Here is a 26,475-nt window from a genome sequence, read left to right on the forward strand (position 1 = left end):
GTCTGTACTTTCTGATTTAAAGTTACTCTTCAACAGGTCCTGTTGTTTCTTTACACTTTCACTCTGACGCGCGCACGTTACAGCTCTCTCCAAAGCTCCGCGTCCAGCTGTAGTTGCTCTGACAGTTTTTTATCGCGCAAGCCTACAACCAGTCTATCCCGGATCATTTCGTAGTGTAGCTGTCCGTAGCCGCAGTGCTCTGACAAGCAGTGAAGTGCAGTGATACAACTATCCACTGTCTCCCCTTGTTCCTGCTGTCTCTGATTGAATTTGGCCCGCTCAAAAATAAAATTCCTCCTCACCACAAAATGTTTCTCTAGCTTATCTATGACAGTGTTGTAAGCGTTTGCCTCCTCTTCCGTCATGTGAAGTGAAGTCACGCTATCTTCTGCCTCGTCCCCCATAGTATAAATTAACGTGTTCACCTGGTTTTCATCCGGCTGCAGCTCAAGACCCGATGCAATCCGAAATCTCTCAAACCTTCGTAACCATTTGGGCCACTCTTCTGGTTTTGTGAAATCAAACTTGGGTGGTGGGGGAATCTGGAATCGCTCCATCTTCTTTCTTTCTCGTATGCCGCGAATGTGAACTACGAGTCAAGTTAGCATCGCAAGCTAGCTAAACTTCAGACTCACTGACCGACTAAAATTCACGTGAGTTCCCTAAAATTAAGTCGGCAAACCACGTTTCATGTGAACCCGACTTTTTAACTGAAGTACTTCTGACACCATGTGGCGTTAAGTGATTCTAACTTAACAAATAAACACGGAGAGATTTCTGACGCGTATCAAGCATCATGCCTTTATTTCAACTGCCACTCTTACAGCCCCTCCCCCTAGGCCTTCTCACATCCTGTCATATCAAAGCCCTTAACACTACACAATTAACCCTTTACTGCCTGAACCAAAATTCTGAACGTTCCATATGCTGTTGAAATATGATATTCATATTGATTTTCATATTTTATGATTTTTCATATTAAATCATACACCTTAACTGTTTATACCATATCGAAGAGGAGAACTAGGGGATTTTTATAATGTGAATAAATATATGATTACTTAAGGCAAATCATATTTTATCAAGGTGGTTTCAGACAGCCATTCTTTACAAAAACTTCTCCATCCACCATACCTCATCAGACAACTTAATTTTTAACCACTTAAATTACAAGATGGAGAAAAACTTTGAGTGGGTGGAATATCCACAAATCTGTGGACAATGTAGAACGGAAGATAGATTAGAAATATCATATTTGTATTAAAAGTTATGACCATTCTAGTGACTAGTGGAGACATAGGGGAAACCGGAATTATCCTCCCCCAAAAGTAGCTAGCGCTATGGCTGGATACTCCTCTCGATAACAAAAAAACTTTCGAGATTCTTCCACAATCGACCGAATTGGCCAAACAAGGCATATACATTTAGTTTACAGTGGACATAATCTAGCTAGATAATGTTGCTTTTCCAAGTTTTTTTTTAATCTGCTCAAATCGAAGCTAAACAGTGCTACTACCATCATAGCTGCCTGTCTACAACAAACAAATTCTTCGTAAGTAAAAAGTTGAGACTTTTAATTGATAATATTGACAACACATATTAAGAAACTTGTCTTTACTCATAATATCGTCTCCGATTTCAATTTGAAGCTGTAAATCTAACCCTGTAGGCAATCTGCCATGGTATCCGCTCTGGCTCCGCCTCGGAAAACAATAGGTGCGGTGCGGACTTCCTTGTAGGCGGGTAGTCTGTTGAAGTTTAAAACTATTGGATCTGCCCAGAGCCACTCTGATCGGCCATAACCAATCGCTAGCATTCGCCTTAACCAATTCCTACTGTAACAGAGCTAGCTGCCGTAGCTGGAAAATCAAACTGTTCCCGAACCCCGTGGGGAGGAGGGCCACAACATTATTGCCACCAACAAAACTCAGCAAAACTTGTTCTTGCTCCGGCTTTAGTTTATAGATATTCGGCAGTGTTGCCACAACGGACCGAATGGCGTCGCTCGCATCTTTCTCCGCCGCTATTACGGAACTACAACACAAACTAGCGCACAACATCAACGTCATCATTCTCAGCCACTCACTCTATTTGCTGATTCGCCGGTAGAAAATCTACCTGCAAAATCTGATTTACGTACCGAATGGCCAGACCGAGTACAGAAGCAAAATCCAAATTGAGCGGAAGTACGTAGGAGGGCAGAGCCAGGCTATCTCCACGCAGGGAAAATGGTAACATATGGCATTGTTACTGACAATAGGTGCGTTCGACATGGACTGCGACTGCATGAAACGACCGGCGAGAGTGGCCGCTTGCAGTCGGGGAAGAGTTGAAAACGGCTCTGTGAAGTCGGACATTTCAGCTTCTCGTGGTTTGCTGCGTTGACATCAGTCACGGCCGATTAAGCGCTGTTTGCTTACTTTAATTTATTTATAATTAAACGTAGTCTTTCTGTTAGTGAAAAGGCGGAGTAAAACCCTTTCTTCCATAATTTTTTTATTCAATTGAACAGTTTGGTCCGGATTTGAACAGTGGCAAAACTGAAGGTGTCCGAATATTACAAAACACGCGTCAAAGTTGTCGTGTGTGAGTCTGGCCAATCATGAAATAGCTGTTTTGTCACTTGAACCCGTGCAGTTGCTCTTGAGACAATGCGCTCGGCTACACAGCCGGCAGTTCTCGAATCGGTCTCACGGTACTTTGATGGCGACGTCACAGTGACGTGTCCTCGGCGCCGTCTCAAGTCGGACAAAAAGTCTAACCAGAATTCACTGTTTCAAGTCAGCCGCCTGCAGCCGGCTGCAGCGCCGCATGAAGTCGGGTCATGTCGAACGCACCTAGTGATCGCTTCCAGCAAACTTCTTTTGAATTAGCCATTTCCCCCTAAATAAATGTCAAGCTTATTAATGCTTTTGGGGGCATATTTTCAGTTAGAGGACTGTTTGAATCGCGATTCCCTCTGAAATACTGCCGGTGACAACATTGTCAGAATAGCTTGTTTCAAAGGGGGTTCAGCTTGTTTCAAAGGGGGTTCATGAATGAATGCAACATGAGTTGGTAAATGCTTGAAAATATCACCAGAAAGCAAAAACTTAAGGGACGTTTAAGTCATAGAGGTTAGGACCATTTTTACACCGGATTGCCCAATATCTTCGTTTGATCCAACTTTTCAACTGAGGCTGCTATAGCTTAGGGTGACCAGACGTCCTCTTTTACCCAGACACGTCCTCTTTTACCCAGACACGTCCTCTTTTCTCGGACACATCCTCTTTACCCGGACACGTCCTCTTTTACCCGGACACGTCCTCTTTTACCCGGACACGTCTTCTTTTCGAGACCTAAAAAATGTGTCCGTCAGGGATTCCAAAATTGTCCAGGATTTTGCCTTGTCGGATATTTGTGTTTCTCGCTATCATTTGAGTGCATACAGTTTTTTAGATTTAGTCAAAATATGATGATCGGTAGGCCTATCATTTAGAAACTTTCTTTAGTTTTGTAATGTTTTCTTAGCCTACTGTACCTCAATTCTGACTTGTGTGCCGAGTCAGACACCTGGACTTCTGTGTGCGTGCTGCAGTGGTTATTTGGTAAGCTCAGTAGGGCGCGCTGACATGGAATTCTGCGGCATCGGTTTGTGTTTTCGGTTAAACTGCTTTGATCTTACAAGCATTGATTGGGATACTGTGTTAATTGTAAAAACTCAAAGTTTAGATTTTGCTGTGGCACAGCAAATGTATACTTGGTAAGGGCATCTCCCTTACGTTCCACCTTCTTGTGCGAGCACTGACTGTAGAGAGAACTGTCATTTTAATCAGATAATCCCCCCCCCTTTAATCAGTCGTCGTTGTCCCCCTGTTGACAATGTGTGTCCTCTTTTTCACATACTCAAATCTGGTCACCCTACTATCGCTTATCACTATTCCCTCTTGCAGGGTAAATGAGAAGACAACCGTTTCATTCTACACTTCACTTTTAGTATTTTGACTTGAAAATGAGCAGCAACAAATGTATGCTTTTAAATCAATGCACTCTTCATAAATAATAAGTAGCCATTTTTGTATAAAATATACAGAAATATCAGTTGTAAAAATTACAGTTAATAAACAGACCCATCTGCAACCAGCACACCCTACAATTTCCCCAGAAATTGTACCCTCTAGTTTATTTAGAGATATTGGTGGGCGGGGGGGGGGGGGTTAGGGTGGAGGACGAACGGAGGGGGGAGGGGTCAGTGTGGAGTAGGGAGGGAGAAGCGAGGAGTTTGCAAGATGTTGACTGAACAGCTCCGTCATGTGACTCCACTAATCAGCTAATACCAATCACCTGTGTGAGAGACTGAGTGGTGTGTATCTGGGTGGTTGCCACGATGATGGCGCAGCTGTGATCGTTAGCAGCTGATCAAAGGGCAGAGAGAATAACAGAAAATTACCTAGAATCCTCACCTCAAACAAATTAACTTAGACGCATAACTATACGTCCAATCCCAAAAATACGTTTATTTTTCTGAATCCCCCGGACTCTGCCGAACCAGAGATATCCTTTATATGTCTGTCCGGTCAGAAATACGGCTCTACCGGCAGTTTAAATTTGACACCAGATTTTCATTGGTCTCTATGGGTCGAGAGTTGGACTTTGTCTCGCTCTCGTGCGGCTCTGAACAAATGTAAGTCTGCTGGATTCCACAGACAACTGTCTACGACCAGCACAACATTTTCTATCTATTGATCCAAAAATGAAGCACTAAGAGTGAAAATTGTGGCAATGCTGGCAAACTAGAATTTATTTTGCAACTGGATTCTGAAGCTCCTCCCACTCTAGCATTTCAGTCCGCACTCTAGGCTCTCACATACATACCATGTACATTTTAGAAACGGTCTGAAAAACTCATGAAACATAGGGTCAGACATGCTGGTGATGTCGTATGTTGATTTGGTGTTCGGCTAAATAATAATTTGCATGAATGTACCAGAGCATTGATAGGGGCCTATTTAGTTTTAAAATAATGAGAAATTGCTTTTATGATGTGCACAAGTGACTAGAATAGATGATATGGAGGTTGAACAAGTACTTCAGAGATGACAAAGAATTTCAATTGCGATCTGAGAAATATCGTTACCAAACTTACTGAGAAGAACTGTCATCACCAGCTGCATCACTGACAGTGCATACTGTTTCTATAATTCCAGAAATCTGTGTGTCACCAACATCATTGCGGGCACTATGGCCTATCTATAATTCCTGGAATTTGTATGTAAGTTCATCACGGGCACTGTGCATTATCTATAGTTCAAGTAATATGAATTTGTGTGTTTCACTGGCATCTTAATCACTGACTGCATCACGGCAGTGGGTAACCTTCAGGGCCTTCTACGCCTTCAGAGAAGGCCTAAACAAATTATAAATAATAATATATTTAATACTAATAATAAAGTATTCAATAAATCATAAAAAAATATATATCTCATTTAATTTAATACAATACATTGAATACATTTTCTCTCATCTATGTTCTATAGTTAAGCTTACTGTCAAGTTCATGTCCTGAAAACATGTTATCCAATCAGAATCGTCTGTCTCTATTAAGGCCCAGTTAGCTGGCTCATTCATTGGTTAGGACTTCACAAATCCTGGGGAAGGCCAAGCTATGTGTTTTGGTGTGAATAGTGACGGGCAAATCGACCAATCACGCTTTGATTTCAAGTGGGCGGGAACAAAACATCCTAGGCCTTCATGAAGTCCTAATCTCTTGCAGAGTGGTGAGAGCGGTTAAGAGACAGAGGCAACGTCCACACTAGCCCGGGTAAATTTAGAAACGCATACATATGTCTGGTTTGCACCTCCCGTCCACACTAATACGGCGTATTCGGAGACATTTGAAAAAGCCGGGTTCGCGTAGTAGTGTGGACGGGGTCCACTGAGCTTTTCAGATACGATGACGTTCAGTTGCCATGACACTGGGGTTAGTTTGCGCTCTATAGCTATAGCTAATGTCAAGATGAACATGGAAGGTGAAAGAAATATGCTGCTCCATCTCGATCATTTATTTACCAGTTTAGTTAGTGTACTACTTCAGATACAAGTATTATCACTTAATAGATACGCGTTACTCCTACGCAGAAGGCGAGCGTTGTACTCGGTGTGCCTGAACAGATGTTATTGACGTTATGGTCTATTTGTTTACATCCGTGTCATCGTTAGCTAATTAAAGGATTGCACTTGTTTAACCCATTCAATTAATCGTATTGTTGCTTTTTTCCGCGATTATTTTTTTCTCGGCGGTGATGGCCGAGGTGAAGGCCCAGCTGTTGTACTCACGGTTCGCCATTGCATCACGGGCACTGTGGACTAGTCGTTAATAATTAGATAAACACCAAAATGACAGTAAAAGTGTTAACATCACCTCATTCCTGGACTTTCAATGTTATGCATTGTCCCAGGTTGCAGGCAACATTTGGTCTAGCATTATCAAGCTACAATAGAATGTTGTTAAGGAGTCTCCCTTGGAGTCAGCAAGCCTTCAAACTGTCCACCATTAGGAATTATTTAAACTCCCAGGATCCACCATTGTTGTTGGTATCCATGGTTGGAGTGGAGTGGACTTAAAGCCATTACAGACTACAAAGGGAGAGGCTACAATGAGACCCAGTCCTCTGTCCTACTGCCAGACGAGCTGAACTCCTTCTACGCTCGCTTTGAGAGGGACAGTGACCCCCCTGCAGTGGAGCTACCTGAAGGCCAAGCCAGTGGTGTGCCTACACTAATTGTAGCTGAGGTGAGGCTGTGCTTTAAGAAGATCAACCCTCGCAAGGCACCTGGCCCAGACGGCATATCAGGTAGAGCCCTTAGGGGCTGCACTGACCAGCTGGCAGGGGTCTTCAGCGACATCTTCAACCTCTCCCTTAACCTGTCTGTACTCCCACCTGCTTCAAGAGGACCACCATTATCCCTGTGCCCAAGAACAAGTGACCAAGGTCCAAGGTCACATGTCTGAACGACTATCGCCCAATAGCACTGACCTCTGTCATCATGAAGTGCTTCGAGCGGCTAATCAAATCATTCATCTGCTCCTCGCTGCCTCCCACACTGGACCCTATGCAGTTTGCATACCGGTCCAACAGGTCTACAGACGATGCCATCGCTCTGACTATGCACACCGCTCTCTCCCACCTGGACAAGGGGAATACATATGTGAGAATGCTGTTCATTGACTACAGCTCTGCATTCAACACCATCATCCCCTCCAGACTGGTCTCCAAGCTTGTGGACCTGGGACTAAGCACCTCCCTCTGCAAGTGGATCTTCCACTTCCTGACGAGGAGGCCACAGGTGGTGAGAATCGGTGACCGCACCTCATCCGTACTTATCACCAACACAGGCACCCCCCAGGGCTGTGTGCTTAGCCCTCTCCTGTTTTCCTTGTTCACCCACGACTGTGCGGCAACGCACAGCTCCAACCTCCTTGTTAAGTTTGCTGACGACACAACCATCGTGGGCCTCATCTCTCTCAGTGACGTGTCAGCCTACAGAGAGGAGGTTGACACCCTGACATCATGGTGTCAGGACAATAACCTCTCTCTTAAGATCAGCAAGACCAAGGTGATGATTGTGGACTATAGGAGGCGGCAGGAGGAGGAGCATGCACCCCTACTCATCAATGGATAGGAAATGGAGAAGGTCAGCTGCTTCAAGTTCCTCTGGGTGAACATCAGCAATGACCTCACCTGGTCTGTTCACACGGACAAGCTGGTCAAAGCGGCCCGTAAGCGTCTCTTCTTCCTGAGGAGACTGAAGAAGTTTGGTATGGACTCAGTCATCCTCACTAACTTTTACAGATGCACTATAGAGAGCATTCTGACTGGTTGTATTACATTGTGGTATGGGAGCTGCACAGACCGGGGCCGCAAGGCCCTACGAAGTGTGGTCCGTTCTGCTGAGTTCATCATCGGCAGGAAGCTCCCAGCCCAAAGGACACCTACCACACACGTTGCCTAAGGAAAGCCGGCAGGATTCTAAGAGACTGTTCCCACCGATCCTTCAGTCTCTTTACCCCGTTGCCTTCTGGCAGGCGTTACCGCAGCATCCGGTCGCGCACACGCAGACTGGACAACAGTTTCTACCCAAGGGCCATCAGGCTTCTGAATGGACACTGATATGGACATTGATTTTCTGCACACAAGTCACTTATGCACTGTCACTTTCAGCTACTGGTTGCTCTATCAGTAACTTTGCACTACTGTACCTCACTGTACCTCGCCAACAGGCTCCTGTATGGTCATTGACATAGTCACTGATCTGCAAATTTGCACTATTGAACTGTACTCCACTTAGATTAGAATAGGTTATAGGATTGGAACAGGTTTTTTTGTGCATTTAGGGTTAGTATAGTGTACTATCTATTGTTATCAGTAATTTAGGAAGTTTTAGTATTAGGGTTAGTATAGTCGATATTTATTACTATCTGTATATTTAGGAAGTTTCACTTATTTAAGCTCAGCATTGATGTAAATTGTGTTCCGTGTAATTATATGTTATGCCAGGTGCTTGCGTTGTCTTGTCTTAAGAATGTCAGTTCCCAGTCTACATTTACATTTACATTTATTCATTTAGCAGACGCTTTTATCCAAAGCGACTTCCAAGAGAGAGCTTCACAAAGTGCATAGGTCACTGATAATAACAACAAGATAGCCCCACAGCATTGCGGGTAGTCAAAAACAAGAAGTACATATTGTGAACAACCAAAAAATAGTGCTAAAGGGAAGAAACCATAAGAGCATGTAGTTAAACAAGTTAAAATTACACAACATTAATCTCTAAGTGCAGGTGTACCTGTAGGAAAGCAATAAAAATAGGATTAACTAAAAAAAAAAAAAAAAAAAAAAAGAATACAACAGTTTAAATCAGCTACCACTAACCAACAAGAGCAACAGTCTAAGCAAGAGTCATTGTGAACCTTGAGGAAACTAGCGTTGGGTTCAGCAAACCATTCCTAAGTACCATTGTACTCCCGGAACAAGTGCGTCTTGAGCCTTCTCTTGAAGGTGGAGAGACAGTCCGTGTCTCTGATGGAGGTGGGGAGTTGATTCCACCACTGGGGTGCCAGGCAGGAGAAGAGCTTGTGCTGGGACTGGGCGGTCTTGAGAGGTGGGACCACCAGGCGGTTGTCTGAAGAAGACCGTAGGTGGCGGGTGGGGGTGTAAGGCTGCAGGAGAGACTTGATGTAGTCGGGCGCAGTCCCGTTCACTGCTCGGAAGGTCAGTACCAGGGTCTTGAATCTGATGCGGGCCGTTATGGGTAGCCAGTGGAGGGAGATGAGGAGCGGGGTAACGTGGGAACGTCTGGGTAGATTGTAGACCAGACGGGCCGCTGCGTTCTGAATTCTCTGAAGAGGGCGGGTTACGCATGATGGGAGACCGGCGAGCAGCGAGTTGCAGTAGTCCAACTTGGAGAGGACAAGTGCTTGGACAAGCAGCTGGGTGGAGTGCTCAGACAGGTATCTCCTGATCTTCCGGATGTTGTAGAGGGTGAATCTACACGACCGGGAGACCGCAGCAAAGTCTAACCTTGTGTTGTTCTGTGTACCTGACAAATAAAGACTTGAACTTGCTCAGATTATATAATTGTGTGGGTGTAGTGTATGGTGACCTGGAGGCCCCCAATCAGGTCACCCCTCAGGTTCTGTTCCTGTGGTGAGACCACAGTCCCTGTGGTGTGCCTACAGTATAGTAGTGATGTTTAGACTGGGATTGGTTTACAAACAGTGTCTGTTCATACAGTATTCACCTCTTATCTGGAAACACTTTGTATACCTGAGGGTTTCCATAAACCCAGATAATATGATCAATATTTGAAACGCACGAGCATACAAACACACAGACCACACCACACCATGCGCACACACACACTGCAACCAGATGGAAAATGCAGTGGGAGCAGACAGTAACACCACCACTGTTTTCTACTCGATCTCCTCTCCCTGGAGATATGGCACAGATCATTAAGCCTTTCACTACACGCTGGGCTCAACCTTATGTGTGTGCACGTGTGTCTATGGGGGTGGGGGGGGTGTGTGCAGGTGTGTGTGTGCAGGTGTGTGAAAGTACATATGGGAGGGAGGGAAATTGTGTGGGTGTGTCCCTGAGTGAGTGTGCTCTCCTTCACAATAATTAGGTGTTGTGTGACAGTTGCTGGACTTTCTTTACATAGACTGGGAATTTTTACAGTGAAGTCATGAAAGTAGTTTTGATAATGATTAACAACCTTTATGATTAACAGAATTTCTGTAGGGCTCCATCCTGGTTTTGTTGGATAAACAAGTGGACCAATACCTGTTTAACCTCTAACACTGAATGATTATAGAAAGCAGTCAAGATAACATTAATATTATCGTTCATCTAAGGAACACAACAGTCCGATGAGAGCAAGCTGTAGGAGGATGAGCTTCAGCTTGTGTGTGTGTGTGTGTGTATTTTGTGTATTTCATGCAAACATGCATTAATGTGTATTTGCTAGCCTTTCTGTATATTTGCGCGTGCAACTATATGTGTGTCAGAGTACAAGCGCACGCGTGTGTATATGTGTGTGTGTGTCTGTATGTAGAGCATATCTCTGTGAGTGGGTTGCTGAATCCAGCAGGCTGAAGTGGGCTGTAGTGGCGCAAAGCTGTGTGCAGGCTCTGTTGCTCAGTGAGCCCAGGCTTAGCTTAGCTCTCCACGGCACATAGTCAGCTCCAGCCAGGTACACACAGGTTAGCCGGGCTTCTGCCCTACTGACGAGAGGCCTGGGAGAGGGGATTCACACAAGGTGAGCTACGCCACATCACAATGAACTGCTTCTTAATTGATTGAGTAATGTTGAACATGGCGCATGGGTGGATTTTGTGGTTGCAGCTGAGATTAGAAAAAGAGCAAAGAGAGAAGTGACAAAGAGAGTTGTTTTTGTTTTTTGTGAAAATGGTCGTTCTTGTCTTGTATCTTTTGTCTTTTCATCTCTTGTCACCCTCCCTCCCTCCATCTCATCCAGGAACACTGTGCCAGGATCCTGCTTGTTGGAGGGGCCAGTAAGAAGGATCAGAACCACAGAGGCCAGACACCATTTCAGGTATTTAATCTCCACCTCCTGTCTTCTCTAGGGTCGTTGGGAATCGAGAGAAGACAGCCCTAGTGTACTCTATCCATACACAGTCTGTTTACCGTATCTGGTAAGAGTCAGGGTCATTAAACCTCAATTTTATGAAGTGGCTGCTTTTTAAGGGGAGTGTAGGATCGGATGAGATAAAACATGATACATTTATTTTGGTCATTTGTGACTTAAACAGTAGATGAGTCACTTCTGTTCCCCATAAGTCAGCCTTTTATATAACCCTCTGTGAGCAGGAAGAAGGCTCCGGAATAATTAATCATGTTTTCGATTTTTATTTACAGCACATGCATGTGTCAGTGCTCACTCGACCACTCTTAACATCTCAGGGAAGCACTGCAGCTGTTGATGAAACCAGACCTGTCATTTCTGTGTATGATGCTTCATGGGGGTTGAGGGCCAAATTGAGAAGATAACCCATTGCCTCAAAGTCTATCCTGGGTCCTTCAGGCGTTTTTCTTCAATTTACCAACTTCTTACAGAGCCATTTTGCCATTTCTTTCTCATGTGTCTGCCTGGTTTTTATGACACCAACTGTGTTTCCCACATATGCAGAGTGAAAGCCCCCCCTCCCCTTGTATTAGGCTTCCTCACTTGCTGCTGATAATGGACAGATTGAAATCTGTTGGACCAGATGGGCCCTCACAGGCTAACTCTGATTCTCACTCATTCTCATGTAATACCTCCAGATTCTACTTCTCATATTCTAACTTTAGATTGTAGTTCTTAGTCTTATATTTTCTTAGTCCACTTCGCACCCAACCTAAACTAATCTCACTTGTTAGAAGAGGCTGGGCTGTTTGCATTGGAGTCAGCATGTCATGTCAGAAGTCTTTTTTTCCAGTAGCACAAACATACAGTGCCCTCCAAAAGTATTGGAACAGTGAGGCGAATTCCTTTATTTTTGCTGTAGACTGAAAACATTTGGGCTTGACATCAAATAATGAACGTGAGACCAGAGATCAACGTTTCAGCTTTTATTTCCAGGTATTTACATCAGGATCTGATGCACAACTAAGAAAATATCACATTTTGTTTGAATCCACCCATTTGTCATGTGATCAAAAGTATTGGAACAGATATACTTAAAACATATTTAAGTGAATAAGACTTAATATTTAGTTGCAAATCCTTTGCTTTCAATAACTGCAGCAAGTCTGTGACCCATTGACGTCACCAAACTTTTGCATTCTTCCTTTTTGATGCTTTCCCAGGCTTTCACTGCAGCCTCTTTCAGTTGTTGTTTGTTTTGTGGGGTTCCTCCCTTCAGTCTCCTCTTAAGCAGGTAAAATGCATGCTCTATAGGGTTTAAGTCTGGAGATTGACTTGGCCAGTCTAATACCTTCCATTTCTTGCCCCTGATGAACTCCTTTGTTGTTTTGGCAGTGTGTTTTGGGTCGTTATCTTGCTGCATGATGAAGGCTCTGCCAATCAGTTTGGTTGCATCTTTCCTTAAATTGGCAGACAAAATGTTTCTGTAGACTTCCGAGTTCATTTTGCTGCTGCCATCATGTGTTAAATCCTCAATGAAGATTAATGAGCCCGTCCCAGAAGAAGCCATGCAAGCCCAAGCCATGACATTACCTCCACCGTGTTTCACAGATGAGCTTGTGTGTTTGGGATCATGAGCAGTTCCTTTCTTTCTCCAAACTTTAGCCTTTCCATCACTTTGGTAAAAGTTAATCTTTGTCTCATCAGTCCATAAAACTTTGTCCCAGAATTTTTGAGGTTCATCTCTGTACTTTTTGGCAAATTCCAGCCTGGCCTTCCTATTCTTCTTGCTAATGAGTGGTTTGCATCTTCTGGTGTAGCCCTTGTACTTTTGTTCATGAAGTCTTCTGCGAACAGTAGATAGTGATACCTTCACTCCTGCCATCTGGAGGTTGTTGCTGATCTCACTAACAGTTGTTTTAGGGTCTTTCTTTACAGCTCTTACAATGTTTCTGTCATCAACTGCTGATGTTTTCCTTGGTCTACCTGTTCGACGTCTGTTACTTAGTACACCAGTAGTTTTCTTCTTCTTCAGGACATTCCAAATGGTTGTACTGGCTATGGCCAATGTTTCTGCAATGGCTCTGATTGATTTTCCATCTTCTCTAAGACTCACAATTGCTTGTTTTTCACCCAAAGACAGCGCTCTGGTTTTCATGTTGTTTTCACCTCTGAATACAGTCTGCATAGACAAAACCTATCTTACCCAATCTGAACCTGAGTGTAGACATTCAGTGGTATTTATTGATTGAATAATGTATGTAATAGGACACACCTGGGCAACAAAACACACCTGTCAGTCACATGTTCCAATACTTTTGCTCACGTGACAAATGGGTGGGTTCGAACAAAAAGGTGATATTTTCTAATTTGTGCATCAGATCCTGATGTAAATACCTGGAAATAAAAGCTGAAACGTTGATCTCTGGTTTCACATTCATCGTTTGATGTCAAGCCCAAATGTTTTCAGTCTACAGCAAAAATAAAGGAATTGGCCTCACTGTTCCAATACTTTTGGAGGGCACTGTACGCTTCATAGAAACTCAAATGTTAAGATGCTGCACATGCTCACAGGACTTTCTACACGTCCTGGTTACTTTCAACCCCCCAGCATGCTTCCTTCTCTCTTTCTTTTTCATCTTTCTCTCTCTCCTTCTCTCTGTCCCTCTTTCTCCGTTTTCCATTTTCCTTCTCATTTGCATGTAGGAGGGATGTTTATGTAATGTCAATATCTCTGCTGTGCACTCGTTCGCTGATGCATCCTCTAATTCTCTCTATTATTCATCCCCAACTTCTAAATGATGTTTCTTGCCTCACTGGCTGCTTAATTACATCCTCGTTAGTGGGGCCTCAATAGTTAGCCTGCCCAATAAACCTCCCTGTTAGGGCACTCTCACAAGTTCCACACATTTCCCCTGATTGACTGTCTGTTTGTGTGGCTGGCTGACTGTTTGACTAGTTGGCTTACTTGCTGGAAGGCCGTCTGCCTGGTAGAGTGACGGCCTGACTGACTAACTTAATGACAGGACGGCTGGGAGTTTGACTGACTGGTTTACATACTGGATGTTGGCTGGCTGGATGCCTAGTTTGCTGGCAAGCTAGCTGATTGCATATATTTTTGACTGGCTGGCTTACTAACTGACTGACTAACTGACTGACTGACTCACTGTATGGCTGACTGAATGACTGACTGGCTGACTGAATGACTGACTGGCTGACTGATTGGCAGGCTGACTGTCTGGTTGGCTGGCTCGTTGGAATTTTGAGCTGCATTCTGAAAACTGGAACAGTGTTCTTTTCCCATTCTTCCTGACCTAGTTTTCAACTGAACAATCACTTCTTGTTCTTTTCATCCCTCCATACCTCCATCCATCCCTCCATCTCTACACCTCCATTTGATATCTTTGTTGAGACCCAGAGGACAGGGAACAGGGGCAAAGATCTTTGAACTTGATTCAAGATTTTAATTTGTAATTTAATTTATGAAAGGCAACTGTTCTGTCTATTCTGTTGATGCATTTTAAATGAAGCCCCTGGTTGTCTTAAGTGAAACATAACTGTCCCCTGCTCTTCTCAATGACTTGACATGAGCCATGGTTCCAGCAGTGGAGGGCCCTGGCCATGCTGCCTGTTTTTACAGTACACCAGTAAAGATCTGACTCACAACGCTTCAGTATACAGCGGTACACATCTGGAAAAAGATGCATAGATGCAAAAATCAGGGTCAGATGTCTGAGCGGAAGGTTGCCGGTTCAATTCTTGCCATGAAATATGACGTTGGGTACTTGGGCAAGGCACTTCACCCTACTTGCCTCGGGGAGAATGTCCCTGTACTTACTGTAAGTCACTCTGGATAAGAGCATCTGCTAAATGACTAAATGTAAAGATGAAAATCCATGTTTATTGTTAGTGCTTTAAAGCCACCTTGGGGTCTAAAGTACAGGGTACATACAGGTATCCAGACATTGCTTCACTGGCAGGAACTTCCTGAGACAAAGATTATATTTATGTTACAAACTTCTGTTTCAGGTGGCCATTGTTGCAGGGAACTTTGAACTGGCAGAGTTCATCAAGAACTACAAAGGGATTGATACTGGTAAGTTCCTACTGTACACTAAACCTGCTTGTTTACAAACTCTGTGTGGATTTGTCATTGTGAAGAGCTGGGCTCCTATGGTAGTCCAAAATCGTTCATAGATTGTGAGCTGTACTGAATGGGGTATGTGAGTACTACTCAAGAACAGTGAGAAGAGTGGTGTTTTGTGAATGACGTATAGAGTATGGATCACAAGTGTCTTCTGTGGTTCAACTAGCCCTGCTGTTCCCTGTGTGATGGAAACATTATGTGCTTCCTCCTGGGCTAGGGTGACCAGATGTCCGGATTTCGTCTGGACAGTCCGGTTTTCCAGCCCTTTGTCCGGACCGCTGTTGCGTGTCCTCCTTTGTGCCCTTTTGTCCAACTTTTTGACCCTTCCTGCCCACGTCACAATTTACCAATTGCGTAGGCTTTCAGATGCCAAAAAGAAAGACCTCCTTCAAACCTACGTGGAGTTCAGAACTCCACTTTAACACTAAGAGTAGCAAAGATCAATATCGTGCCTTTTGTAAGCTCTGTCACATTGATATAGACGTGAGTAGTAGGGGGAAAGGGGCATTAGTGCGACATGCTTTTGCTAGGCAACGGCACAAGGATAATGCTAGTTCTGCCGGACACTTTTCCTTAACATAATTTTTTGGATGATAAACCAACCACCGCTGAGCTGACCAAATTATATATTTTAATTTCTATTACAATTGAAATAGTTTGGGGAATGGTACTGTCTTATTTTCTTATTTATCTTTTGACTAAACTTGTCTCACCAAAGACAACAGAAAATCAGTGCACTTGTTTAGAAGTATTGGATTTGTTTTCAAATTACAAATGTTGACTTACTTAAATGACTAATGTTATTGGCCGGGTTTCCCAGATTCGTTAAGAAGCTCTTAACGCTAAGAGCGTCTTAAGAACATTCTAAGGGCGCTTTAGAACGCTCTTAGAATGTTCTTAAGAAGATCTTAGCGTTAAGAGCCGAATCTGGGAAACCCGGCCATTGTCTTTATTTCATCCAAAAGCCCTTGTCCTCCTTAAAAAATTGTATTAGCTTAGTTATACGCCGGTAGAGGATTTTAAGACTGTGATTCGATGTTCTTTAATTCCCTGATGAATACGTAAGTTGATGTTACCGTTTACCGTCACAATCTGTAAATTTATTTTATCAACATTCTCAGCCCTTACATCGCTAATGCAACACACCGTGGACGTGCACTCAGAACCGACCAAATGCTTTTTGGCACTGAAATAAACACAAATAATTGAATTTGTATTTGGTCTTCTAAATGGCCTACAAATAGAAATCCAACAATAAGTATTCATATAGACTATTGTTCCTAAGATTAACATCACCTGTGACCATGCACCCTCCTGTAACTGGTGTTCCAGTAAATCTTTTTCAAGATTAGCCTTTATTCTTCTACCCTAAGTAGGCCTCCACCTTCATGAGGTGCAGTTTGTACAACTCATTTACTTGTAACTGGGAATACATGAGATTACTGTACATAAAATTCCACATGCAGAATTCACCTGCCATTAAATGAACATCTCACTGTATACAGCATCCATGCTCTGTTCAAAAGGATCAGAATGTGCAAATTGTTTTTTATATTAATTATTCTCATGATGTCAGTGTAACTGACAATTCCACACAAGCCTGTACATAAAAGTACATGGGGAGTGAACTACCAGTAGCTACCATACATAATTCTCTGCATACATTTCTGCGGCAGCAATGTCTCTTTGTCATCTTAATCATCATCATCATCCTGTGATGAAAAGCATTCTGAGGGGGTAGCTGCTACTACAAGTTGAAATAGGCACCAATTGATAGGCTATTTACTTTGTATCATGTTGAATATGATTAAAACCAAGGTTACGTAGAGGCTACAATTACGAGCGTATAGGCCTAAGCAAAATATGCCTTGCCTGTTCGGTAGTATGTTTTTATATTTAATATAATATTTAACATGCTATTTTATTATTTTAAGTCCACCAATTATTTTTTTTTCTCCTGAAATATTAACAGACAGTGGGGTTAAATGTTCAATGTATGGACTGGCTAATTGCATTCAAATGTATGTATTGACTCGGCAGCAATTGTCTCCCACGCCAATTGTATACGCTGCTACAGCCATGTAGTTTTTTTCTGGAATATGTGCTTAGATTGACCATAAACACAAAATAAAACTTATATCTGAACTGTGGTGAAGTAGGGCACATTTTTTGATCCTAGTATCGGAGCTCCATTGATGTTGGCTTTTAATAGTTGTCATGCCCGCACTTAACTCAGAGTTGACGTAGGCTACTCCGAGTTGACTTAACAAATTCAAATCAGCTTTTCTGGAACCGAAAAGTCGGAGTTACCCATTTTAGAGTAGATCAACTCAGAGTTTAAGTTAGGGTCACGGTTTGTCAAACCCGCTACCTGGAATACCCCCCTGGTCTACTGACAGCATACTCGTGTCTACTCCTCCCTGCTGTCAGTTCTCCTCCATCTCCAACCCTACATCTGAATCCACTCTTAGCAGGAGCAACACACAGTGGAGCTGACCTACATACACGGTATAGTAGCAGAGCAATGGAGATGAAGACACACACACATTTCCCCACACAAATGGAAGCCCACCTTCACACACATGATTAAATTCTGGTTCTCAGGTGAACTCACATGCATGCACTTGCACCTATGTGATTTTGCCCAGCCACATTTTCAGGTCTCATGCATACTTCAACTCTGAGTAGTGTTAATTTCCAGTGAAGCTCTGTAGAAAGCAGCTGGGCTTCACTACATATCTTATCTGAATCCATATTTCTTCCTGTATTGTATGAGGCAGCCTCAAAGTAGAGAAATGCTGGAGTATTTAAATCTCCCTTGTCATCTTTCCCGCTCATCACATCTCTCCAGCTGTTCTGTCCTGTCCACCCCCACCCCACATCCCCCACCTGGCTGCCCACTCCCCCACAGGCCCCCTCATCTGACTTCTTGAACTCATGGCGTAGTGTCACCGAGGTGCCTGGCGGGCTAGGATTCAAGCCCATATCAGGCGCATGTCTGCTGTGTGCTCTGCAACGAGCAGACGAGTTTTACTGTACACATGGTTACCTACACAGCATGCCCACTGGGTTGCCATGGCTGCTGTTTCCAGTAGTAGAACTAGCGATGCAAAACTGCTACTGGAGGGCTCTCTAAACACCCAGAGATACAGAATATTGTCTGAGATTCACCATTTGGTCACAGGAATTCAGAATGTTACCTAATCCGCTAAATTGACCCTTGTAAGTATGTAGGACACAGCAGTAGCAAATAAGTAGAGTTTTGTTCCTACAAGGCATCAAACACAGATTTCTCACTAGCTTTGCTAAAGCGGCTGTCATTAGACCAAGAAGACATCCAGGTGGTCTTAGGGCGACAGCCAGTCTCAGACAGGGTGAATACAGGATCCTAGCCAGCCACCATCTCCGCTGTTACGTCACACCATCTCCACTGTTACATCACATCACAAAGCTCAAAGCTGGATAGATACGTACTGTAGGCTATATGTGTGTGTAGGCTATATGTGTGTGTTACTGTATAGAAGTCAACTGTACATCTATGCCTTGTACGTGGCATGGACTCCCTGTCGTTGCCATGGTTCCCAGATCCATGAGATAATTGGCTTACGGGATATGCGACTTGGTTGGTGCCTGGTGGGGATTCCAGAGCTGTGTATGTATGAGGGGGGGGGGGGGTCCTCATAAAATGGTCCTCAACTAGTTTCTACCATAGTCGTTAGGGGAGAATGTCAGTTCTTGAGAAGCCTCTCTGTAGCGCTGCATTGTATGGAGAAATGCATTTTGTGTCACCATTCAAATGTTGAATGTTTTATCCCTTGTATCTATTTGTGGCTGTGAAGCACAGACAGACCTGGCTGACATCCTGTGCACTGTTCAATTGATTTATCCTGATCTGCTGATATCTGTTATTTCCTGAACGATCGTGCGTTTTGGTTTTAATTAGTATCTTGATGCTCCAGCTGGTATTTTACCCATTAAAGACCGCAGGCATTTGTCAGTGATGCTGTCTGCTGTAGACGCATTCTATAGGAGTGGTATTCCAGGGGGACCCCCAACCCCCTTCCCTTTGCACTCAATGCATCTCAATGCATTCAGCTTTCTCTAAGATGATTTTAAGTCAAGCTTAAAAATACCATGATATTACATGTATACCTTCTATAATGTCTTATTAATATAATCATAGACTTACACTGTAACACATTACCATTGCCCTACAGTAATACCAACAGTATAACACATGATACATAGACCACTAGTAATACTCCTGCTACATTATTAGTTGTGACATCATTAGTCGGGGATTGATCAGCAAGCGTTTTAAAATAGGACGAACATGAAAAAGCTCTAGATCAAGGTGACTCTTTAGGCAATTAAAATGCAAAATCCCTTCCTTTAGGACTGGGTAGTCTGTGTCATTTTCCCAAACACTCTCGTTCTCCAGGAATTCTCCCACATTCCTTTAATGATTAGAAATGTCTTCACAAGCACGTCCGTCTACAGAAACACGCTCACACGTGCGAACACACACACACACTGGGCGTCAGATAATTTCACAACCAAAAACAACTTGCAGTGACAAATTTAGACTTCCTTGCTGAGGTTGCCTAGCAACACAAAGGGTTTGTTTCCGATACAGCTGTTCCTTGGGAAGTGAGGGGTTAAGCATGCAGCTTTCCTGCGTTCCTACAGAAAAAATAATTTATGCATGTTTAATTTAGGCTGTATTTAATGAAATACTTCTGTATTTTTCCCAGGTAGTAATGTTTGGCACCCACAAATCCATCATGTTGCCTGACATCCACAGAGATTCTAAAATCTGTGTTTAGGCAATCAAGTCTGAATTGAAATCAGAGTGACTAGCAGTTGTTGAGGGTAATTATATGGGTGGGGGATGAACCAAAGGTTATCATTTTGAGAGGAACACAAGTGACACATTCTTGCTCCCACTCAAGAAATGATGTGTTGTGTTCATTCTCCCGATCTCTCCCTCCTTGTCTCTCTTTTCTCTCTCTCTCTCTCTCTCTCTCTCTCTCTCTCTCTCTCTCTCTCTCTCTCTCTCTCTCTTTTCTTTCTCTCTCTTTCATTTAATCCCCCCTGCACAGTCTGCTCTATGATAGTGTGTGCCTTGTGTCAAAGGGCTTTTCTGTGGAATATGGGAGAGAGGAAACAAGGAGAGAAAGAGCAGAGCAAGAGTAGTAGAAAGCAGAGAGAGAGAGAGAAAAGACTGTCAAGAGAGCCTACAGTGAAGGAAATTGAAAGAGTGCTGAGCGAGAAATAAAACGAGAAAGAGACAGAGAGAGTGAGTGAAAAGAGAAAGAGGATGTGTGTGTGCGGAGCAGCGCGGAAAGCTGCCATCCTGCCGGTGATATGAGGAATCATGTGGCGTGCTTCCCCTGCTCGCCAGCCTCTCTTCCTGTCACTCTGCACACACAGCGCTGCTCTGCTCTCTCTATAACAAACTCGGATCTACTTTGCCCTCCAGAGTGTTTTTCCAGCCCTGTTTTCAAGCCTGCCTAGTTTGAAAATGAACCATTAAGCAATAAGGAGTCACAGGGTCAATATGAAGTCTTTTTTAAATGCCTTGAAGAAAGAAGGTAAGACACTTACTGTATTGTAGAGCAGCATAGATTTACCAGCTTTTTTCCCTTGGTTTTTGTCTTTGGTTGGGCTGATATAAACTTTTTGACGAGACAGAAACGGAATGGTTTAGTGCTTGTTTCTCATCAGTCACTCAGGTTTATTCTACTATACAATGATTGTGTTTCCTCAAAACAAAGGCAATTTACTGACCAAAATGTAAAGCATGTTTAATGTGAATCAGTGGGATTCACTGGTGATCACAGTGATGCCAACAAAGTTACCGAAACACAATTCAGTGCATTTTTTGTTGTTACATTTAATTACAGCCAATAACAGCCTGTAACTCTTTGCCTTTATGCAAATGTTGACAGCTCCAGCTTTTCATAATTAGAATCAAAGAGTCTTAGGGGAACAGATACTGTTTGCCTGTGTGTGTCCCAAAGAAACTACTTAAACAAGTCACCGATCTGCGCAGTGATGTGTGCACTTTAATCATTGTTGAATTAGTAATTCTGTATCAGACTTATAGATATAATAGTCTTTAAGAGCAGTGGTGTTTGTTGTGGTCCCCTCCCTGGTGGAACATTCTTTGTCTTACAGTGGTGTTGTAGCTTTCTTATTAGTGATAGGCCATCTAGATGTTACCTCTGGAGGGGCCAAGGGACTGGGTGGAAAAGGCAGAGAGAGTTGAGACATGGGGAGAAAAAAATAATAAAAAAAGATGATGTCACAATGTCATGTGAGCACTCTTAATGACCCTACTCTCCAGGGTTTAACTCTGTTTATGCTGATACCATGCGTCTTCCTCTGGCTCGCTGTAACCCAGGCAGTAGAGACATACCCATTAACCCTGGCTAGGAGGGGGGAGCAGAAGGGTTGATGTAGGGTGGGGTGCAGGGAAGGGAGTGTCCTGGAATATGCAGGATGGTGACCCCAGTTTCACACTATCACATACTGTACTGTGTGTTACACTTCCGAGATAGCTTTGAGGTTGTCAGTACATCAGGAGTAATCTAAAATTATGCACTACTCTAGCTATGTGATCTAATTTCTTTTTCCCTCCCTCCTTTTCTCTTCTTCTCACCCTTCTTTTTCTACCTACTCTACCACATGCTCTCTCTCTCTGTGTCCACACCTGTCTGTCCCTCCTGTCCTCTCCTTCACGTGCCCTGTTTTGTTCTCTGCCGTTCTCTCTCACTCTCACTCCCCCTCAACCCCTCCCACCTCGCACCACACATACTCGCTCCTCCTGTTCTTCTCCCCCCTCCATCCCCCCTTTCTCCCTCCTTCGCCGTCCGCACCCCCTATCTTCCATCTTTGTTATCTTTTCCTCGTCTCTCCCTCTCCACTCTTCTTCTCCATCTCCCTGCTTCTTCCACCTCTTCACTCCTGCTCCCCTTCCTCATCCCTCCATCCTGCAACCCCCGCCCTTCCCTTCAGTGCCTTTCCGGGAGCCGCCGTCCCAGCAGCCCCCTCGCCAGCAGCCCCCCCGCAGCTCCCTTGCGGCCCCCCGCGTGCTGCTACGCTCCAACAGTGACAACAACCTCAACGTCCACTCCTTCAAGCTGCCTCCTGACTGCTCTCCGCTACCCTCCCCCTCTGCCTCCCCCCTGCGCAGCCTCTCCCCTCGCAGACCCCCCCAGATGCAGAGCAGCCCCAACGGCACCGTCAAGACTGTTGGCGGGGTCAGGGGCGGGCGTCCTCCGCCCAGGAGCCGCTCCCCCTCCCTGGGGCGTCTGGGGGAAGAGGGGAGGAGGCACCCCCCTCAGCGCCAGCCCAGGTGAGTAGCCTGGAGCCCAACATGCCTTATGTGGTGGCTATGTAAAACAAGATGGAGGAACAGAAAGTACGCATTGAGCGTCATATGCAGGCTTAACCCCTCACACCAAACAAACACATTCACCTTCACCTTGCATAGTGGAACAAAGAGGAACTCTGGAGGTTTTGATGAATAAGGGGAATGTTTGACCATTTGGGTTTCTTAAATACTATTATTATAATCAGACCAATACGCTGTTCTTATTGGTCCAGAGAAGTTCTCAGAAGCACGCAAAAATGTTTGCAGATTTCTGAAAGTTCGCAGAGGTCTGCAAAAGTTTTTTACGGTCCTAGCAACAAGCTAGGAGAACCTTGGAGATGTAGCGATTGACCTCCACAACATGGCGTCTGATCCAGATTTGTCGTGTTTGATTTGGGATTTCCCACGTATTGTTGTAGTATATAAGAAACCAAATATGGACTTTTCGACGGTCTCGGTCAACAAATGTTTTAACAAATCTCTGCTTACAAAGGCGTTTACAGACCTGTCAAAGTCCACATTTGCAGTTTATCATTTGGTCAGTAGAAGGAAGGTGTGTGTGTGTACTGTTTGGTAGTTTGAGAAAGTGTGTGTTTAGTGTTTGGTAGTTTGTGGAAGTGTTTGTGTAGTGTTTGGTAGTTTGTGGAGGTGTGTGTATGCAGTGTTTGGTAGTTTGAGAAGGTGTGTGTAGAGTTTGGAGAGGGCTAGGCAAATGTCCCTCTGGAACTTTTTTTCCATCTGAATATGAATTTTGTGGCACTAGTGCTGATAGCACCCTCTGCCCCAACAATGTCTCAGTCTCAGCCAAAAACTGTGCGATTTCCTCACCTAACACCCGGTGGTCTAGTGAGACCAGGTTCTAGCACAGTAAGTGGGCCATGCCAATTACTCACTTAAACGAAAACGGGAATACAATTAAACGAAATTGAATCTATAAATGTCAGAAGGGATCATGTGACCGTTCCTATTGAAAGTTGGCCTTTCCCTGCCCTTGCCTTTTTCTGGGTTCATCCTGCGTCAGGCTTGTTGTTCTGACAGCTAGCTACCTAGCTCGCCCTTTCTACAAACAGTGCATCAATGAGGTGTACTCATATCCTCAGCCCTTCTGGCTCCATGTATAATTGGCTCTCTCAAATGAGAGAGCAGATAAAAAATTGGGACACACTCCCTAGTTACGGGAGTGGTTGCTATGGCCATTGCCGTATGGTGCATATGTTTTTTCAGCAATGAGCTGGTGGTCCGTGGTGTATTAGATAATATGCTTTAACTGGAGCCAACCCATCCAAGCGCTAACAGCTGTAGAGTGTTCTGTGGATGGGATCCAATAATTGCTGGTTGATAGCTCGGTTTTCTCTGTGGACAGAGGCAAATCTCCACATTTAACTGCCAACACAAACAATATGACCATCACATGATTCAAACCGAGAAACCGTCTGTGACAGACTGTCTGTTTGGACGCTCTATCAAGTCTACTGTATTGTTCACCTATATCCAAAGCGGAGGTACTGTATCGATCGATGGTGGATCTTCTCACACAGTCTCCCAGGAACAGGCTGGTCATGTGATATAGGTCAATCTCCTGCTTTTCATTTGCTCTCAAGTAGTTCAAATTATTTCTCTCTCTTATGTGTACAGTATTTATAGAGTATATATACACACATATGTGTATATACAGTATATATAATGATGTTGATAAAGACAGATCTTGAACAGAACAGGAGGCTGCTCCTGCTGGTTCCTCCTACTCTACCATGGGCTCTCATGTGGGGGACCTATTTTCTTGTGCCCTTTCATAAATACCTCTACCCACGCCTGCTCGTTTTCCAAATTTAAAACCTTTATGTAATCAATTTCATCTAGGCCTGGAGGCCTGCTTTATATTTGTTTTTGTTTGTTGTAAACCAACAATCAGGGTTTATAGTTAGGCTAAACCATGTATGTTAGCCTTGAATATCATTATAATATCAATCTAACTATAGCGCATTCTTCTATCTGCCTTTCACTGTCTCTGGATTATTTATCACATCAGCAAATGTCTTTATATATTATTAATCCTGTTCATAAGCATCTCTTGTGTCTCATACCATCTCTTGCACATGTTCCTGGCACGATTCCCTAGCCATACAGCCATATAGATCATTCCTCAAGCTACCTCACAGAATCATGATGACCTACCCACAGCTATGTAGATTACCTGGTGGAGGTAAGAAATAACTATTGCCTTACATAAATTGAGGCACATTTGCCTAAATTGAGGCACATTTGCCTAAATTGAGGCACATTTACCTGCAATTAAGCCTTCTCAGCCTCCCCAACCTTCTCTGACCTCCCAACCCTCTCCCCATACTCCATCCATCCTTCCCACCCTCGCCCAGTCTCCCTACCTCCCCCCATATTCCCCAAATCCCCCTCCCCCTTTCCTCCCTCCATCTTCCCCCTTTCCTCCCTCCATACATTCCTAGTCTTCACCTATCTTCCTCAACCTCCTCCCCCCGTCCTCCATCTGGCTTCTCCTCTCCTCAGCCTCCTCAGTATTTCACCATCCCCCATATTCCAGCAAATCCTGTGTAAGAGCTGGTGTGTGTTTGTGACAGTGTGTATGAGCTGATGCGTGCTTGTGATGGTATGTGTAAGCTAATGTGTGTTTGTGATGGTGTGTAGTAACTGGTGTGTTTTTTGTATGTGCATTTGTGTTTTTTTGTGAGCGAGGGGGTAAACATGCCTGTATTAGCTAGTTCATGTGTTTTTTTTACAGTGTGTATGTGACAGGGTTTGTATGGTGTTTATGAACTAGTAAGAACAGTACGTCTGTGAGAAAAAGTGTGTGTGTGTGTTAGTGAGAGTGTGTATTTGTGACTGTAAGTGTGTGTGACAGAGGACAGCTTGGCTGTGAGACAGGCAGGAAGCAGCTGTCAGTCACCCATCCCAGCGCCCTTCACCCCTGCGCCATGAAGATTAGCAACCGCAGTCATGATCAAAAGGTCAATGATTGGTTTAACTGCTGCCATTTACGGTAGAAAGGTCACAATTTCTATTGCGCAACTTTGAGACTATTTAACATTTTTGTTGGCTTGCAGTGTTGCGCTTCGAATAATTTAACTAATTTCAATAATTTACTCTGCAGAGACAAAACCATTAGGCTATACTACTAACGTTAGAATCATAATTTTGTGAATATGACAGCACTCCTGAATCTTAAGCTAGGTTGAATAAAGACCATGCTATGTAATGAGATACTGTAATGTTGGGTAGCATCAGTGTAACAACAGTTATTGCTACAGACTGTGCGAAGCAGTGTACCGAACAATATTATAGCTAGCTGATGTGAAGAGGTCGACACATGAAGCAGATCTATAGGTCTGTGCTAGCTCGTTAGCTTGAGAGATGCCTTTGGCTGTGACTTTGACAGAGTCTCTGTAGAGCCCAGGGCACCTGTAGATGCTCTGCCCCATATACCACTGCTCTGCTTGGCTGCCTGTGTCACGCTGGGTACCTGATCAGGGGGGATAGGGGGTTGAGGGTGAGGGTTAGAACAAGCTCTCTGGAGCTGGGGCAAAGGGCTGAACTACTGTATGTATGGTTAAACCCAGCTTTCTAGGGCTGGGCTAAGGGCTAGACTCTGGGACTGGAACTGGGGTTGGGCTAAACCAGCTTTATTGAGATGCAGGCAGGGGGTTGTATTGGTCCAGGACTGGGGCTGGGCTTGGGGGCTAGACAGGCCATTTGGCCTTTCAATAGGCAATTTGGGACGAGGGATAAACTGTCTAGGACTGGGCACTAGAAAATGACTGTCTAGGGACTGGGACCTACACCATATTCTATA

The 26,475-nt window shown here is 44.0% G+C and overlaps 1 protein-coding gene across 1 annotated transcript in view; it reads left to right on the forward strand.

Moving 5' to 3' along the window:
- Positions 1 to 26,475, forward strand: part of shank2b (SH3 and multiple ankyrin repeat domains 2b) — a 124,334-nt gene that overhangs the window by 45,146 nt on the left and 52,713 nt on the right. The window contains exons 9-11 of the mRNA XM_047034685.1: positions 11,020 to 11,097; positions 15,157 to 15,223; positions 22,295 to 22,634. Of these exons, the coding sequence (XP_046890641.1) occupies positions 11,020 to 11,097; positions 15,157 to 15,223; positions 22,295 to 22,634 (485 nt within the window). The remainder of the gene's footprint in view (positions 1 to 11,019; positions 11,098 to 15,156; positions 15,224 to 22,294; positions 22,635 to 26,475) is intronic.

Source organism: Hypomesus transpacificus, chromosome 14 (genome assembly GCF_021917145.1).
Source record: "Hypomesus transpacificus isolate Combined female chromosome 14, fHypTra1, whole genome shotgun sequence".
Classification (NCBI taxonomy): Eukaryota; Metazoa; Chordata; class Actinopteri; order Osmeriformes; family Osmeridae; genus Hypomesus; species Hypomesus transpacificus.